We start from the raw sequence: 20,403 nt of genomic DNA, 5'->3' as shown, positions 1-20,403 counted from the left end.
TAAGTGTTTACAGCTTTCCAGCACAGCACTTAGTTGAGAATTTGAAATTTTAATTACGGTACTATGATTTCGGAAGAAAAAATAAAAAGCTATTTTGGAGACCATACTTCATTTATAACTTGTAGAATGAAGTATTTTACACCCACTCAAACTGGCTAACTGAAATAACCTTGCTTGGTTTTTAATGAACTTTAAGTAAAATGATACCTCTTACCAACTGCATTAGCATTGGTTCATTCAACATTATTCTTCATGTGCACCTTTTGTTTACAACAGGCTAGTAATTCTACTCTCAATGGTATATTAAATGATGGATATAGTGCATCTAAGATACTACAGAAAAGTAAGTGAACTATTTATTTAAAGCACTTTGGAAATCACACAAAAAGAAAAAGTACAAGTTCATGTCTTGCTATCAAATTAAGTTGACATTTTGATGCACCTTGATCTGTTTTGATATTCCTTCTAAGGCCAGAAAAAAATATATGTCTGTTTTCTGCTGCCAAGGCAAGTAAATCATGGTCGGTAGGTCCGGATTTTTTTTTTTTTTTTTTTTAAGGAGTACGTCTGGTAAGGACTCATTTTGGCCTCAAATTTCAGTTTCATCTGACTAAAGATTTTGACCACTTTTTAAACACTTTAGTGTCTATTTCACTTGATTCAATTAATTTTTGTGAAAGATTTTAACTGATTTAGACATTAAAAACGGTCCGATTCAAGCTGAAATATGAAAAATCTCTCAAATATGCCAAAAAAAGTCACTTTCAGATGGTTTTTGTCAAAAATGAAAGTGGCCGCATCCGTGTTGATCCACAATCTTTATATATGTAATGTATTATCATAAAATTCAACTTACATTTCAATATTAAGGATGAACACGCATGCAGCCACTTTCGTTTTACACGGAAACCGTCTAAAATTTAACTAAAATGATAGAATTTTGAAGATTTCAGTAATTTAGCATGACTTAATGGTGCTACAACCCATATTTATGTAGCAGAAGCATTCACCTGTACAATAAAGAACTTAAAGTTTACATTTTAATAATTTTGTAAAACTGTTATATTTTGGGCCAAAAAGGGGTCTTACCAAACCTACTCCTTTTTGCACTCCCTGTCAGATTTGCAATCGGTTAATTGTCATGTTTGGTTAGGGTCTTGTACCCCAAAATGATTTAATCTCTTTAAAGAAGCTTGAATTGAATAATCCTTGCAGTGCTGACATTTTTTAAACCTTAGTTGTAGCACATTTGTGCTGGGAGCAGCCATTTTGATTGTTTGGACATAGTAAGACACGGATCTGAATCGGACCTGATACGTATTTCCCTGAATTGAATAAAAAGATCTAGGGTTGGGGGGTTTGAGTCAGGGTCGGTTGGGAAACAGGAAACAGACATATATCTTTTTTTGGCGTACCGGTAAGGTAAAAAGTAAAATCACAAAAGTTCTGAACTCAGCTAGGAAAATCTAATCAGAAAGTCCATAATCACATGGCAAAATCAAATGACAAAACATATCAATAACGTGTTAGTGAAGCGTTTGTTTTTTGTTTTTTTTTACTATTTCACTTGCTTTCAATGCAATTATTTGTAGAAATATTATTTAGTTAAATAACCTATATTTGACACAATTATTACCATGATTACAGATAAAACTGACAGTACTCATAGTGCTGCCACCACACAAATTGTACCTCTAAATCCTGTATCAGACCCAGTAACTCCTTTACACAATGTTGATAGTCAGGAGAGTCCATTACAGGTAAGGCTTTCATTTTTTATACAAATGCAAAAAATGTTTTGGGATCGTATAATGGTATGATGTTGTCGTTGTCGTCTGCGTTGTCCGAAGAAACATTGGTTTCCAGACAATAACTTTAATTTAAGTGAATAGATCTTTATGAAATTTTTCCAGATGGTTTAATACCACAAAAGGTAGGGTGGGATTGATTTTGGGGATGATGGTTCCAACCGTTTAGGAATTAGGGGTCCAAAAGGGGCCAAAAACAAGCATTTTTTTAATTCCAGACAATCACGTGTGTAATTGTATGGAGCTCTCTGAAATTGTACCACAATGTTCGATATACCAAAGGGGAGGCTGGGATTGAGTTTTGGGTTAATTGCCCCAAACATATAGGAATTAGGGAACTAAAAATGGCCAAAAAGAAGCATGTTTCTAGTTACAGTCAATTACTTGGTGTTTAAGTGTATTGATCTCTCCGAAATTGTACAACAAGGTTCCATACTACAAAGGAAAGGCTGGGATTGAATGTAGGGGTTATTGTTCCAAAGGGGTTTCAATAAAATGGGGGGATTTTTTTGTTTATAATTTTTTTAAGGGATTCAATTTTTTTTTTCAAAATTTTGTACATTTCGATTTTTGAAAAGTTTATCACAATCCAAATTCAGACAGTATCAAGCTTGGTTATTGTGACCAAATTTGCCCGAACTGTTCAGGGTTTGAACATTGCGATCGTATCACGCTGCACTCAGCAAAGCATTTTATTAGTTCTAATATAAAAAAGAATATGTGGTATGATTGCCAATGAGACAGACCAAAACAGAAATTAACAACTATAGGTCATTGTAGGGCCTTCAGCAATGAGCCAGTCCATATCACATAGAATGTTATAGTAGGCCCTGAAATGACCAATGTAAAACAGTTCAAAATAGAACTTGCCGTAATATTTATGTAGATAGTAGCCTGTATGGTTTTAAGTGCAGATTGTCAGATTGATTCTGACTGACAAATATAACACACATGTTTTCATGCCCCACCTACGATAGTAGAGGGGCATTATGTTTTCTTCTCTGTGTGTTTGTTTATTTGTCTTGCCTCCCTCCATTCGTTCGTCCGTCTCTTGCTTCAGGTTAAAGTTTTTGGTCAAGGTAGTTTTTGATAAAGTTGGAAGTCCAATCAACTTAAAACTAGGTACCCATGTTCCCTATGATATGATCTTTCTAATTTTACTGCCAAATTTGAGTTTTTCCACCAATTTCACGGTCCAATAAACTTGGAATATGATAGTGCGAGTGGGGCATCCCTGTACTCGTGACACATTCTTGTTAATGTCCAAGTTTTTATAGCTTTCCAAAACAGCACTTAGTAATACTTGATCTTTTTTGAGAATTAGAAATTTTAATTACTATGATTTCGGAAGAAAAAATAAAAGCTGTTTTGGAGACCAGACTTCATTTATAACTTGTAGAACGAAGTAGTTCATGTATTTCACACCAACTCAAACTGGCTAACTAAAATAACCTTACTTGGTTTTTAATGAACTTAAGGTAAAATGATATCTCTAACCAACTACATTAGCATTGATTCATTCAACACTATTCTTCATGTGCACCTTTTGTTTATAACAGGCAAGTAATTCTACTCTCAATGGTATGTTAAATGATGGATATAGTGCATCTAAGATACTACAGAAAAGTAAGTGAACTATTTATCTAAAACACTTTGAAAATCACACAAAAAGGAAAAATACAAGTTCATGTCTTGCTATCAAATTAAGTTGACAATTTGATGCACCTTGATCTGTTTTTGATATTCCTTTTTAGGTAAAAAGTCAAATCACAAAAATTCCGAACTCAGCTAAGAAAATCTAATTGGAAAGTCCATAGTCACATGGCAAAATCAAATGACAAAACATATCAATAACTAATTGACAAGAACTGTCATATTCCTAACTTGGTACAGGCATTTTCAAATGTAGAAAAGGTGGATTAAACCTGGTTTTAATGCGCTAAACCTCTCACTTTGTTGACAGTCTCATCAAATTCTATTATATTTACAATGATGCATGAACTAAACAACATAAGAAAAAAAATAGTCAAAATATGGGTACAGCAGTCATCATTGTGTAACAATTTTAAAAGGAACAATTTGACAGAACACAAAACATCTATCTACAAACACATTCATTGATTCGAGTGTCTGATGTCAGAAAATTATACGTCACATATTTTTGTCATTTAATGTTTATGCAGCATTGTGTTTTTCAAGTATTATCAGTTAGGAAGCTTTATGAATACTATTTCTATCACTCAACATTCCTACATAAAAATGTCATGGTCACCAATAAAAAAAGAACTTTAAAATATAACGCAAAACATAAATAAATAAATTACTATAGATTATACTGACAAGAGGAGGTGTTTTCCATGAAATTTTTATAATTGAATTAGTAATATGTGCAGTCTCTTATAAGTAGAATGGAATTTCATATTATTGCCACACTCACATAGTTACATTTTTTACCTTAATAAAATCTTTGCAGTAATACATTGTATCTGAATTTACAGTACTTGCATAGATGCCAACCATTACGATTTTTGCATAGTTTTTCCGATTTTGCGATAAAAATTACGCTATTACGGTCAAAGTCAAATAGTTACGGATTACCAACCATCTCCGTACAATTTTGTAAAACTCGGATTTTTACCATTACTTTTCCGTCCTGGTCGGGTATTTAGAAAACGCCAATGGAATGCTTCTGGTTTCTCGGGAGTTATCAACCTATTGTTGAGTAACTAACTGACTTCCGAAAAGACAAACTTGCATTTCCCCTTTCTCTACTTCTCCTTGACAAAACGAAAATGTACGAGTCGAGAACATCTGAACAATTAATTAATGGAATACATACTACAGACAACATGTTAAACGACAAATTTTAGTGCACATCACTTTGCAACCACTCGTCAGTAATTTTTATCGATAAATGCACGTTTATGAATGATTACTGAAAACATTTCAAAAATACGGAAAATTTGATAGTTTGTTACTGATTGTGTCTAAAGGGGGTTGGCATCTATGTACTTGTATATTATTTTTTTCAAAGGCTAAAAGGTAACTTTATGATGCCATTTGCTTACATCCTAATATAAAAGTGAAATATTGAAAGAAATTGAAAGAAATTACCATTTACAATGCAATATTTACAGCCTATTTCAAGAAGTATGTAGCTAAAGATAATATCTTTGGTTAGCTTGCTTGCTATCTGAACCGTGAAGCCAAATTGTTATATTAGGTAAACTACCCTCTTTATAGAGTAGACTAGTCCAACAGATAACCAATCTATCTGTCTGTAGGACTAGGCTACTTCGAAAGGAGAAAAGTATACTTTACCTTACAATGACTTCATGGTTCAGCTAGCAATCAAGCTGACCAAAGATATTACCTTTAGCTTCATACTCATTGAAATCAGCTGTAAACATTATTTGAATTCTATTTTGACAGTACTTGCAGAAGCAAAGGATGCAGAGTCAAAGAATTCATCAACAGCAGAAGAAAAAATACCATCAGCTCTTCAGAGCATTAATTCAATAGAAAATCTGGCTTTTCTCAAGTCCAAATTTCACACTCTGTCTGATACACCACATCAAGATGTATCAAGAGATGGACAAGATTCAGTGAGGTATGGAATAATCCATCATTTAAAAAAAGAAGTTAAGAAATGAATGATAACAAAAATATGAAAGCTAGAACTAGATATACTTTTATTAACCATTATATCTTATGAGGATGTAATTAAGTGGAAATGGAAAAAAATCTAGAATTTAGAATGGATGCTGTAAGTCAGAATTTTTTTATCTTATATGTATGTACTTAAATGAAATTTTAAAAAAAAACCTAGAATTTAGAATTGATGCTATAAGTCAGAAGAGCTATAGGTTACAGAATTCATTTTCTAGATATGAGATTTGCTACAAATGGTGGGCAGGCTGAATAGGATATAATCCTTTATATTTGTATGTAGTATTTTGGTCTCAAATCAATATAATAGAAATTTATAATCTGCTTAATTTTGTAAATGATCTTATATGAGCTATTGAAGTCTTATATGAAAAGAAAAATGGGTGATATATATGGGGTTAATATTTTACCCTATTTGTAGGGAAAAAAAACAAGAAGTCCAAACATCTGACACTAATTCCTAAACATGACCTAAGTATATATTTAAATGTTTCTATAGTTTCTCCATAGCCCTCTGCTTTTAAATCATCAAATTACATATCATTAAAGTACATCCATGTAAAATATTACTTTGAAAACAATTTAATTCTTATATTAAATTTGCAGAGGTTATTTTGTAGAATTAAGCAAATACTGTAATAATGTTTTAACAAAATTTCAATTCGATATTTAGGTCAACAGAACCAAGAGAAAAACTGACTTCCATTGACTCTAATCTGAATACAGCTGAAAGATTTACGAATGTTGTCAATGTTATGCATCAAGAACCTGGCATCCAGTCTCAAAAAGGGCCAGGTGTTTCAAACAAACCTACAGCGCCAAGATTATTGCTGGCTAACAATGATGGTAGGACTGCACTATCACCAAGAGATGAACTTACATCTGAACATTTGCTTCATCATTCTGAATCAGAGAATTCAGTTCCTACAGAATTTAAACCCTCCTTCACACCTGGAAATTCTGATGTTTTAAACCAAAATTTTCTACCTCATTTCAATATTGAGAATTCAGTTCCAACAGAATTTAAACCCTCCGTCACACCTGGAAATTCTGATGTTTTAAACCAAAATTTTCTACCTCATTTCAATATTGAGAATTCAGTTCCAACAGAATTTAAACCCTCTGTCACACCTGGAAATGTTGATGTTTTAAACCATCTTCCTCAAAATTCATCCCAGGGTAAGGACCCAAGATATACCCTGAATAATGCTCCAAATACTGTTCCACATGATCCGGGACTTTCAATAGAACCTTCTATAGTAATGCTAAATGGAGTACCACATATGTTATATGCATATAACCCACAAGGTGTAAATCAGAATACATCACCAATGTCAATGGTTTATTCCACTGCGTCACACCTGAATGCATCGAATACATTTTCACAGGTACAGTCCTTTGGACTGCCAGACACGCATTTTACTTCCTTGTCAGATAATAACTCTCTGAATTCATCTATGCCTCAACATCTAAATACTAGTAGAGCGAATCCAGTTGCGGAAAACATTGTCACTTCCAGTTTTGCACAAGTAAAAGTTGAGAGTACAGATGCATCTGAAAATGTCCACTTTTCTGTGGGACCAGTTAAAACTGAGAGTATACCGGTACCTGTAGATGAAAATGTCCAGTTGGAAAAAGATGGCACAAGGGGTGAAAATAACGTTGGATTTCAATTATGGCATATATCAAACGGATTAGTTACACCAGCTGGTACTGCTAACTACCAAAATATCAACAATCAGCCAGTTAGTATAGTCAAATTTGTGCAACAACAGAATACGTTGCAGATGCAAGGAATAATGTCGCAGACAAACATCAACAATTCACAGCAACTTTTACAAGGTTTTTTATAATATGATTTTTTTATGTGAGGTTCACCAAATAGAGAATTATGAGTTATTTTAACAGAAAACAGGCTCAATGAACTTTTTATATTATGTTTTTTAAAATAAGAATGTACACACATGTTGGCATATGTCAGAGTGGACGTGTCTCCATAAAAATTGACAACATTGAAAACAAAAGTAATAATTTAACCAATCAGAAGACGGTAAAAGCACCAAATTTATTTATTAGAGAATGATGTCCAAAATGTGTAAAGAATACAGAATTCAAGGACCTCCCATTCAGATTCTCTTGTGTTTTGTTTTAAATCTGAATCATCATGAAACATATAAAATAATTCAATTAAGAAAAAAAAAACTGGCTTATTTATAACAAAACAATTTACGAAAAATAAAAATGACAGTCATGACAGACAAGAAACATCGACAACAATCGTAGTATTCCTGTAAATGAGTCATATCTAGTTATTCTTAGCAATAATAACTCTGCTATGGTGAATTATTTTGAATTAGGAGCTATCTTTTATTTGTTTCAAAGGTAAAAAATTTAATAAGTTTAAACAAAATGGCAATTACAATTACAATTATCTCATGCAATTATTCATTTTAGTTTAAGTAGTGGCTTAATTTAAGATTTTAACAACTTTTTTTTAAGGTGCAGCCCTTAGTCAGATGATAGAACCAGTATTGGAACTGAGAGATGGTAAAGTGCAGTTAAAACTCTGCCTGAGGTACGTATCATTATGATTAGGCCAAACAAAACAGTATGTGTGTTTACTGTACCCCTACCTACCCTATTTTTTATCCCCTATCCTAAAGGGATTTTTTCTGCCATTTTTTATTTAGCACTGTTAAAGTCACAATGTTGCTCCGATAGACTCAATGTAAATTAAAAAAATTTCTTACCTACCTACCCAATTTTTTTCAGCGTGTGACAGTTAACACATACATATGGAAAGACAATAAAAGTAACTTGCACAGTGATGTAAAAGAAAGGTACTGCAATCAGATTTGAAAATTAATTTACAATTATTATTCATAACAACAGCTGATTGAAAGGCAAATTGCTGTTTTTAATGATTTTACAAAACAATTGCCATGCAAGCAATAAGAGATCGACGATTTATTCTTACAAGTATGCTCCAAGCATGCTCACAGGGTTCCTCGTAAGAATAAATCTATGATCACTTATTGGTTTAAAACAATATAACAAATTGTTATCAAAATTATAATATCACGGCTCAGTAGGAAAAAGAGAAAAGAGGAGGGGTGATACAGATTTATTTCTATCCATACATACAACCAATTTCTCTTTAAAGCTTTCATAGAAACTACAAAACAGCTTCCTGAATGTTGGTAGCATTCTTCATATGAGTCTGATTTATATCTGCAATATCAAATATTTTCATTCTGGCAAAACAAGCTCTGAGGAGAAATTTCTTCTCTGCAAATAGAAGTAATCAAAAAGAAATATTTAAACCTAAGTGTTGAAGAATAAACCTCTCTTTATTACAGACAACCAAATCAGATAGCTGGAGGGCAGATCCAAAGTCCGCCCAATAACTTTGTATCATTGCCTTTAAACTCAGTTAATGAAAAGGATCATCACCATACTATACAAAACACAACTCAGACAAGCAACTTAGCAGAAGTCTCAGTATTACCAGGTATGATCTTTATTTACATTCTTGCAGAAGGTATTTTGTTGAGAGGCACCTCATGGGATGTCAAAGTATGACATGATTGAAAGGGTACATCTAAAATTTTGTAAATTGTTATTAAGTCTGAAAACATCTACACCCTCTTATATGATTTATGGGGAGCTTGGGAGATATCCTATAGACTTGGACATAAAAACTAGATTGATTTCATTTTGGGGGAAATTAAACTCTGGTAAAGAGACAAAACTATCATATATATTTTATATAAATTGTGTTATCACATGTCTATTAATGACAATGTGAATTTTTCATGGTTAAACAGAATAAAGGCTATTCTGAACGAATGTGGTATCCCAAATGTATGGGAAACGCAATCTTTTATAAATTGTAAGTGGTTAGTTTCATTCGTCAAACTTAGACTTAAAGATCAGTATGTACAAGTATGGCATTCTTTACTTGAAAACTCGCCAAAAGCAATAAATTACAGACTTTTTAAAGATTTTTTTGGAAAATAAGGTTATTTTGAAATTCTTGGGAACAAATTGTCTATTGATTTGTGTAGATTTAGGACCACAAATCACAAGCTCCCTATTGAACAGGGTAGATGGAACAATATAGTTAGAAACAATAGAATTTGTCTTCTATGTAATAAAAATGATATTGGTGATGAAATGCATTATATATTAGAATGTAAATACTTTGAAGAAAACAGGAAACATTGTATGTCAAATTATTATTTAAAAAATGCAAATATTGTCAAATACAATCAGATATTGTCTTCAAAAAAACAAATCAGAATTGATTAAACTATGTAAATTCATAAAGATTATTAACACAGGTGTGTGTGCTCCTGGCTGAAATGGACTTCATATATTGTATTAGCAAATATTTTGGTTGTTCTGTCTTGTTGTAAATATTGTACATAATTCATTTGTCTTCTCTATACCTATGTAATATGGTTTATTGAGAATAAAGATATAAAAAAAAAAAAAAAAGTAATCACATAATCATAAATGTTTGCCAATCAATAATTATTTTTTCAAACAAGATAATCAAATAATAATACAGTCCTAGATGACCAAATAATCAATAATAATGAAAACTACCAAGTAATCATCTAATCAACACCTAATCACCCCCCCCCCCCCCTTGAGAGATCTACACACAAAGATTCTGGCATTGTTTTTGTGCAGAAATAACAAAAGTTAATTTTCCTGATTTACCTTCATGAGGAGTACTAATAGTAAACTTTTCAGTTTCAAGAGTGGTAGAAACTTTTTGCACTTTATAACTTTGCCTTTTTAGAGCTAATTTACTACTGCATGTAGAGCAAAACTTTGGTAAGCTTGCTTGCTTTGTTTGTATATTGTATAGTTGTAATTGAGATAAGGTCCAAACAAATTTGAATATAAAATAATATATACAGGTTAAACTGTCACAATATGTATTGTTCAAAGATGTCAATCTTTATACCAAAGCTTGAGAAACCATTTTTACAAACAGAGCAAACAAGCCTACCAAAGTTCTACTCTACAAGCATCTGGAAATAAGCTGTAACAAAAAAAAGAATACCTGAGTGTGTTCATTTGTTTGTTTTTATATTGTAGGATTAAAGAGTTTATTATTAGTGGATTTGAATACTATTGTCAAAATTTGTGCTTTTGTTTTTCTAGCAGCCATATTTGTTAGCAATTTGAATCAATTGGATTTAATTGCATAACCACTAGGCTTTCTTAACTATTATTCAAAGGGTCCTGAGTACAGTTTTAAAGCCTATAGGGATATCTGGCTAAAGATCCCTAGTCACATCTGACAGGAGAACACTAAATCAAGATAGAAGATTGATTTTATTTTACAATGTATTATGTTTTTAGCAAATATTATGCTTAAAATTAGATAAGATATATTTTTAAATCCAGTTACCAAGAAAAAAGTATAATAGGTAAAACATGTGCTGTTATAATGTCTTATGCTATTGGCATCCCCCTTTTAAAAAAGTACAAAGTAAGAAGTAAAAAAAAATCATAACTTCCTAATAAATGTATATACAATATGTGGCTCAAGTAGGATATACGGTACTATAGTTCCGGCTTTTTTGCCGTAAATTCCTACGCGTATGTATTCATGGGTAATAAAGGTAAAACTGTTTGAATTTTTCATTCTAGTAAAATTAATGAGTGGTTGACAGGTTGACAAGTCGACAGGTTGACAACTTTGAAAATGTTATCGTTGAAATAAGTGGTTGACAGGTTGACAAGTCGACAGGTTGACAATTTTAAAAATGTTATGGTTGAAATAAGTGGTTGACAGGTTGACAAGTCGACAGGTTGACAGGTTGACAAGTAGACAAGTCGACAGGTTGACAATGTTAAAAATGTTATCGTTCAAATAATTGGTTGACAGGTTGACAAGTCGACAGATTGACAATGTTAAAAATGTAAAAACAAATTATAGTTAACAGGTTGACAGGTCGACAAGTCGACAGGTTGACAGGTCGACAGGTTAATAAGACGTTGACCTGATTTGGGACAGGTGCAAAAATGCGATATTTCAACCTGTTAACTTGTTGACCTGTCGGCCTGTCAACTTGTCGATCTGTCAACTTGTCGACCTGTTATCCGGTCGATCTTAACACTTATAAACTTGTCGTTTGTCAACCTTTTCATTGTCAACCTGTCGACCTGTCGACCTGTTAATATGTCAAAATATATATATATACATGTAACCTATTTACTTCTAATTTAAACCAATTTACTCCTATTTTCTTCCGATGGAACTACAGTACCGTATATCCTACTTGACCCCAATATGTAAGATTACAAATTGCGAAGAAACTAACATAAAATAATAATCTTCTTTTTTAATTAGATATGCTAAATCATAAGAAAAGAAAAAGAAAAGATACACATTCAGTAACTGAAGGTAAATATAATCATAGAAAAGCGAAGATACTGTTAGTAGTGCTGACACATTTAAAACATAAAACCTGTAACACTGCTGTGATCCTGCACTTCAGAATGAACTCATTTATACCTTGCTCTTAAGTCAGTGCTCACAAATTTACAGCATAAAACCTGTCACTCTGATCTGATCCTAGACTTCAGAAAGATATTATTTATACTTTGCTCAGTTCATAGAAGATGACAATCGATTTATGACAAAGTATATGGTCAATATATTTCATAACATACTGTAAATTCAGAAATTATTGACATGTTTTATTAATTCAGATAATGCAACTTGATGATTATCATAGTACATGTAATATATATAAGAACATGGCATTCTAATATCTGAAACAAATACCTATTAGAAAAAAAACTAGGAATAGGCAGGGAAATTTATGCCAGTAAAATTTTTAGTGTTTCTGTAGGTACTGCAAACAAAGTGAAAATTAAACATATGTATTTTATTTCGTTTGAAATAAGGTTTTCCCCGTTTGCTATTTGTAGTTAATATTTACAGATGGGAACTAGTACATGTATAACCAGTTCGGATACTGGTTTTGTAACAGTATGTACTATTTATAAGTTTGATGTTAGGTGCAGGAGGCACGAGGAAAGTTTTGGCGGTTTTTATGGGTGGGGTTTAAAGGTACTATATAAAGTTTGGGATTTAAATGTATTAGTATCGAAGGTGCTCGCAGTTACGTAGGATTGAAGTTGGTCACATAGGTATATGTGCAGTTGCTGCTATGTTTATTGTACGTACAGGCGTTGGAGGCATTAGCCGGGGGGAAAGAAACGATGAGAAAGAGGAACAATGTTATATGTCATGTGTTTATATAATGTTTCGATTGAAGAAATATGTACAATTCAGTAAAATAAAATATTGTATCGCAAGAGAAAATAAGATGTTACTGCGAGCAACTAATCCTATATCTGTGTTTGTCTTGTTTATAGCCTATTGAATTAGAGATTAAATGCTTTAAATTCGGACGAGCAGGGCAAGGGAGAATTTAAACTTAAATATCCTGATGAACAGTATGTGTTTTCAGCTGTGTATCACCTGCACTGATGATCCAATAGATATATCTGTAGTAGAATTGTCATTTGTTTAGACATACATATATATAATTAATGTATTGACCAGAAATTGATGTATTGGTTGTCATATCTTTTCTTCTTTTTTTTTCACATAGAATCTAGTCTGAAGAAAAGACCAGTAATAACAGGTCAATATAATTATAAAGATATTATTGTTCTACTATAACCAGAGCTGACACATTTTGATTTTTTTTGTAATATACTTTTCTTCTGGAAAAACAAATGCTGCACTTTTCTGTTCCTGTTCTTAAAGTCATAAGAAACGAGTGAACGGTGAAAAATAATGTTCTTCCAATTCTTGAACTAATGCATACAAACATAACAGACTTAATCTTCTGTGCACGTATTTAACATTTTTTTCGTGTAAATTTCGTATAATCGTCAATTTTTTTTTCAATCGGTCAGTGTTGTTGTGAAAATATGGCAGGTAATTAAAGTTTGTGTTTTGAAGCTGAAGTTTAACGATGGTCACCTGTTTGTCAACAATCGACAAAAAATAAACAAAAAAAAGCATGGAAAGAGAGCACGTGTTTAATATGTAAATTCAGATAATAGTTTATTTTAAGGACATCCATGCGTATTGTGATCACCGGATTTTTACGAGATGCGTCACACTGAGGTCACTTTGCATACAGAAAATATGTCGGATGAATTGCTTGGGGCAATTAAAATAAAGTTAACTTTTTATGAATAAATTAAAGAATTTTCTTCAGAAAAAAGTATATGTACATAAGTTTTATAATGAAAACAGTCCAATGAGTTATAAAAAACATATGCATTATTTTTTTTTATGTGAGGTTTCTTGTGACTTTAACAAAAACCATTGTTGAAGAATTAATTATGTTTCTCCCATACTGTTCTACTACTGTTTTTCCACAACAACAAAAATTATTAGTGTAGGAATTTAATATTTTGTTCCCCACACTTTTATATTTCTATTCATCACAAAAACAATTGTGGAAGTATTAATAATGTTTGTGCCATACTGTTTTACACCTGTTCTTCCTAAAAACCATTGTGTAGGAATCAATTTTTTTTTTGGCCATACTGTTCTGTTCCTATTTTTCACAGAAACAATTGTGGAAGAATTAATAGATCCTTCATAATACAAGTTCATAGTATAAGAAATATTCTGTAATTTTTTCCACATTGAACAAATATTACAGTATTTATTTCTTATAGAATAAAGGGTATAGAATATTGGTTCCAACAGCAACATATATTATGACATTGTTTATAACAAAGTTTCCAGGGGAACAAATATATGTTGACATTGCAAGCAAACACATTTAGAGGTCAACATACAGAGTTAAACAGTAAACAAAGCTCTATACAATGCATACATTTCAAGCTCTGTATTGACCAGAAATCATCATTTTGTTGTCTTATCTTTTCTCTTACATCTTTTTTCCATAGTAAAAAATCTTATACAGAAACGAAGAGAAGTTGTACCAGAAACTGAAGGTAAATATAACTATAAAAAAATAAAATTGAGAATGGAAATGGGGAAGTATCAAAGAGACAACAACCTGACAAAAGAGCAGGTTACAGCCAAACCTTATATAATGTATGGTTATAATAACGGATCCCACACATTTAAAAACATACAAATTGTGGTTTCAGATGATCTTTTCATGCTCTTTAAAAAAACATTGTAGAAAAATTGATTATTTTCCATTACACATCGAACATCCTTTAAAATGATATATGACTATGTATTAGATGTCAAAATTCAATTATGACATAAAATGTTCTTGCATTCCTCTGAATTTTCTATTGTGATGTCATGAAAAAAGGTGACCATGCATGACTGATAACATCATAATGAAGGAACAAATCTTTCTATAGATAATTCTAATAGAAGGATTGAAATTGTCTATATATATTGTCATTTGAGAAACAGATTTCACCACCAAATATCACATCACATGATGTAGTCGTACAATCTATCTTATACAAAGATGCAAGATAAGATTTATACAACCATCATGCTTACACTTTCTTTTACTCTTTTTCCTAGTAACAAATCTTATACAGAAAACAGCCGAAACTTTACCAGAAACTAAAGGTAACTATGTCTATAAAAAACTATTTCATGGTTATAATACAGGGGTGGATCCATCCATTTTAGCCTGAAGATGAAATTGATTGCAGATATGCTAAATCGCTGTCTAAATCCTTTCCTCCATTGATTTCTTTTTTCCATACTTGATTGGCATAGGATTTTTTCAATAAAAAAAAAATTGTCAGGTTTAAAGTAATAATGCATAGTGAAAACTAATATTTCATCAATGAAATTCCAGTCAGATCTTCGTATGAATATCCTTTTCACATTAGATACAAATTATATTAAGTCGGAGAAAGATTTTTCTTAAGTAAAACGTTTCAACTGAGGCACTACACAGGCATCAAAAGGCGTCATTATGAAGGAAAGTGTTAAAGGACAACTCTACGATAGATCCATCCTTTGTTTAACAAATTTGCAGATTTAACATTGTTGTGCTGATATCAGGAGTAGTTATGAATAAAGTATGAGTTTACAGCTGTGTATCACCTTCACTGGTGAATCAATGGATGGGTTTGTTGTAGAGTTGTCACTTGTTAAGACTTACATATATAAAGTATATATATTGACCAGAAATTATCATAATTGTTTTCATATCTTGTCTACTATTTTTTTTTTCATATAGAATTTGGTCTGACGAAAAATCAAGCAATAGCAGGTGAATATAATTATAAAGATAGAATTGTTTTATTTGCCGAGCTGAACATATTTTTTGGGGGGGAGAGATCCATTTGTGCCACAACTTTTTTCTCCAATGCTACGTTTGCTTTAAAATTACATTGTATCATTTGCGCCAAAAAATAAAACATAAGAGTGTGCCAATTAGAAGAAAAATGACTTCCATCCTCCTTTTTCGAACTTGAAACCGGCAGTTTACTCGGCAAATGTTTCCTTTTCTGAAACATACGATCTTCTTACTGCCCCTGCATGGGTACTTCCCAATTTAATGTATGTAGTAGCTTGTAACAACTTCACTTTATTGTACAAAAAGACAAACATTAAAGGATGAAATGCATAAAACAGTTCATAATAATTCCTGTGGAATGCTTCTTTTCCATTACTGATAGATAGAGTTTCAGCCCATACAGATGCTGATGGTGGGACAACAGCACTGTGTCATCAACATATGTGGCTAAAACATAATCAGCAAAAGCTTCTTCTCTTTTGGCATATCTTGTATTAAATATTCAGCAAATCAATAAGTTTTCTTCTCTCTCTATACATGGACTGTCTAATGCATTTTAAGTCATTTCTCTCCAGATGCTCATCTTCATGTTGAAATATCTCCGAACATATGATACTTTTTAGGCCAAACATAAGAATAAATATTAAATCATATATAATTATGATAGATATGTGTACAGGTAAATTGGCGCAAATGAGTTCCGAATATTGGTGTAATTGATACATTTAAAAAACAAAATTCGGCGCAAATGATACCCTTAAAACAGTTATTGGCGCAAAAGGACTACTGCCTTTTGGGGACACTTGTAGAATTGAAAAGGCTGATAATTGTCACATAAACAAATAGGTGTTCTAATCTGAATAGTTACTTATTAATTAGTCAATTTAGTGATGTACATTATTTTAAAGTAATCTTTCCTATATGTAATTGCTAACATGGTTAGGTCTTACAGATAATTTCCTAAAGCATGTAGAGCAAGACTTTAGTAAGCTTGCTTGCTTTGTTTTTATATTGTACAATCATTAGGATAACACCCAATTAAATTCAAATATTATATATACAGGTTAAACTACGCCTACATATATTGTTTCAAGATGTCAATCATTTTTACAAAGCTTGTATAAACAATTATACAAACAAAGCAAGCAAGCCAACCAAAGTTTTGCTTTACATGCATTAGGAAATCAGCTGTAATACACAATGTATTAGTTATATATATTTGATAAAAAAAAATGAATTCTTTTGCTAAAAATATTTTAAAAGTTCAACCAATCTAGACAAATCAAAGTATGTTGATAATACTTTTAGTGTATGTCTTGAGGTGGTACCGTACACTACAGGAAGATAACTCTGTTAAGTCAGCTAAACGTTTTGATTACATTGTATTGTAAAAGGAATATTAAGCTTCTCGATGATCAAAATTGGTGTTTGTGAAACTGCTTTATAACCAGTGTAATTTTTCTGACAAAACGGTTGTTTCAAAATTTTTGAAATTTTATATTTTTGTTAAAGGGTCAAATTAATTACATTAACAAAATTTTATGAAAATTAAACGAGCCAAATTAGTTTTAGTGAAAGTGTTGGGTACCACCTTAAATGTATTGCATTTGTGTTTGAACACTGATTTTCTCTTAAATTGATGCGAATATTTTATATTGCCTAGTATTGCTCAGTATTACCTAGTAAAACCCAGGTATTCCCAGTATTTCCCACTGGGTTGAGCAATACTCATAAAACCCAGGTTTTTGCCAACCCTGTTAACTATGTGCATATTCTGGTAAAAGACAAATTAAAAATAAATACAATAGTAGTTGACACCTTCCATTTAAAAGTGCATCAGTGTCCGGCAAATATTTAAATGGGCTGGAATAAACTTATTGCAATTCCAATAAACATTCCCAGAGTGTTTGGGAATTTGTGTGTGACATATTGAACATTAAAAAATAACTTTAAAAAGAATATGAGTAATTTTTTACAATTTATTTGATAAAATTATGTTGAATTGCAACTTTGACGGAATAGCGCTACCGTAATTTATGAGGTCGTATTTGAGGTCAACAACTGCCTGTAACCTATTAAAATGACGACTATTCATGGTTACAGTATATTTCTTCACATGTCAACCAATCAATAACGGTACTTTTTAATCACTGGATGATTATAAATATGTCAATTTTTTTATTGGATCTTTTCAAAACAACTGTTCTGTCAGCTATTTTGTCGTAAGCCATCTGACTTTAGCTATGTTCAACTTTGACTTTCGGTGTCATTCAGTGCAATAATTAAACAATTGCAACTTTGGGCGATTCATAAATACATCACACAATGAAATTCATGGACGGTGATTGTCAACATCAACAGGTACATTTGTAAGCAGAAAACTTTTTATTTTTCATCTGTCTGTCAATATTTTTTTACGTTGGCAAATAATGACGATTGAAACGTGTTATTAAAAATATCATTTGTAACAGTTCCTGTTACCAATAATTTTTGTTGAGCCTTCGACTTTAGTCGAAAAAGTGAGACTAAGCGATCCTACATTCCGGCGGCAGCGGCGTCCACAAATATTCACTCTGTGGTTAAAGTTTTTGAAAATTTAATAACTTTCTTAAAATATTCTGGATTTCTACCAAATTTGGACAGAAGCTTGTTTATGATCATAAGATAGTATCCAGAAGTAAATTTTGTAAAAATAAAATTCCATTTTTTCTGTTTTTTACTTATAAATGGACTTAGTTTTTCTGCGGGGAAACATAACATTCACTCTGTGGTTAAAGTTTTTACAATTTGAGTATCTTTCTTAATCTATACTGGATTTCTACCAAACTTGGACAGAAGCTTGTTTATGATCATAAGATAGTATCCAGAAGTAAAGTTTGCAAAAATAAAATTCCATTTTTCTGTTTTTTACTTATAAATGGACTTAGTTTTTCTTCGGGGAAACATTAAATTCACTCTGTGGTTAAAGTTTTTAAAATTAAAATATCTTTCTTAATCCATACTGGATTTCTACCAAATTTGGACAGAAGCTTGTTTATGGTCCTAAGATAGTATCCAGAAGTAAAGTTTGCAAAAATAAAATTCCATTTTTTCTGTTTTTTACTTATAAATGGACCTAGTTTTTCTGCGGGGAAACATAACATTCACTCTGTGGTTCAAGTTTTTAAAATTTTAATAACTTTCTTTTACTGTCCTGGGTTTGTACCAAACTTGGACAGAAGCTTGTTTATGATCATAAGATAGTATCCAAAAGTGAATTTTGTTAAAAAATAAATCCATTTTTTCCGTATTACACTTTTAAATGGACGGTTTTCTGCCAGAAAACAACACATTCACTCTGGTTATTTTTTTTAAAAATTAGATAACTTTCTTATACTATCTTAAATTTGTACCAAACTTGGACAGAAGCTTGTTTTTGATCAAAAGTTAGTATCTAGAATGGAAATTTTGTTAATTTTTGGTACCTGTGAATCTGTATTTTACTTATAAATGGACTTAGTTTTTCTTCCAGTTAACATTACATACAGTCTGCAGTTAAAGTTTTTAAAACATTTATTCCATTCATAAACTATCCTGAATTTTTTACCAAACTTGGACAGAAGCTTCTTACAATAAAAAGATAGTATCAAGAGGAATATTTTTATTGATTGTTTTCCTCATTTTTGTTGAGCCTTGGAGTTACAGCAAAAGTAGGCAAGACACTAAATTTTACACACACTATCCTGTAAAATGTTTAAGAAATAAACCTGCTCAAATCGCCTTGGAGGCACATATGGAATGATTTGTGATTGCGATCGTCAAATTTTGACAGATTTTAATTTTGTGATCATCAACTTTTGACAGATTTTAATTTTGCGATCATCAAATTTTGACAGAACTTTATTTTGCAATCAAATTTTGACAGATCTTTTTGGCCATTGTCATATTTTGACGGACATTATTTGTTCATTCGTCAGAATTTGACAGAAATTCTTTTGCTAACGTTTTAATATGACAGACGGTCATTTTTCTAAGTCTAACAGAAATGAATGGTCCAAATGATATTCTCTTTTGACAAATTTGATTGAACCTCAGGCAATCTGATGGTAAATTGAATGTGTTCAATAATTAATAATAATTTAAATACCCTGCACAGTTGGATACCATTCTACGGAAACTTGGGGAGGGGAACCAGAATTAAATATGATAAAAAAAATGTATAGAGCCTCAGTGGTGGATCCAGTGGGAGTTGAACCCCCTTTGTTTGATGATCAATTCATTTGAATGTGGACACACATGTGGTTTGAATCCCCCCTTTTTAAAATGGCTGGATCTGCCCCTGAGTCTTCAAGGCAATTAAGAATACTTAAGTAAAATGTTGGGTTCCATAATGCCCAAAATAAAATAAAGTTCTATTTGATTGATTAATGAGATGAAACACCACATTCTTCTCATATACAAAAGTAAGATGTGGTATGATTGCCAATGAGACAACTCTAGAGCAGATACCAACAATTGCAACATTCTACACCTGTATATGTATTTTTTAGGTAGTTCTTTAATTGACATGGGGGATCATGTGAAAGTTAAAAGAAAATCTGCGCACTATAGACTAAAACTGAAAGAAGAAAATCCTCTAAAATATT

General features: G+C 31.7%; 2 protein-coding genes across 3 annotated transcripts in view; both read left to right on the top strand.

Annotated features, from left to right (window-relative positions):
• The window catches only part of LOC143044912 (angiopoietin-related protein 1-like), a 108,819-nt gene that overhangs the window by 22,456 nt on the left and 65,960 nt on the right, over positions 1–20,403 (top strand). The window lies entirely within an intron of this gene.
• The window catches only part of LOC143044911 (uncharacterized), a 44,190-nt gene that overhangs the window by 11,794 nt on the left and 11,993 nt on the right, over positions 1–20,403 (top strand). For both annotated transcript variants that reach the window (XM_076217144.1, XM_076217143.1), the window contains exons 6-17: positions 277–343; positions 1,648–1,760; positions 3,368–3,434; positions 5,241–5,418; positions 6,151–7,319; positions 7,977–8,052; positions 8,837–8,988; positions 11,851–11,904; positions 13,124–13,156; positions 14,445–14,492; positions 15,049–15,096; positions 15,719–15,751. In XM_076217144.1, coding sequence (XP_076073259.1) covers positions 277–343; positions 1,648–1,760; positions 3,368–3,434; positions 5,241–5,418; positions 6,151–7,319; positions 7,977–8,052; positions 8,837–8,988; positions 11,851–11,904; positions 13,124–13,156; positions 14,445–14,492; positions 15,049–15,096; positions 15,719–15,751 — 2,038 coding nt within the window. The remainder of the gene's footprint in view (positions 1–276; positions 344–1,647; positions 1,761–3,367; positions 3,435–5,240; positions 5,419–6,150; positions 7,320–7,976; positions 8,053–8,836; positions 8,989–11,850; positions 11,905–13,123; positions 13,157–14,444; positions 14,493–15,048; positions 15,097–15,718; positions 15,752–20,403) is intronic.

This window comes from Mytilus galloprovincialis, chromosome 9 (assembly GCF_965363235.1).
Source record: "Mytilus galloprovincialis chromosome 9, xbMytGall1.hap1.1, whole genome shotgun sequence".
NCBI lineage: Eukaryota > Metazoa > Mollusca > Bivalvia > Mytilida > Mytilidae > Mytilus > Mytilus galloprovincialis.
Note: the sequence above shows the minus strand (reverse complement) of the source record. Positions and strands in the feature narration are given on the sequence as shown.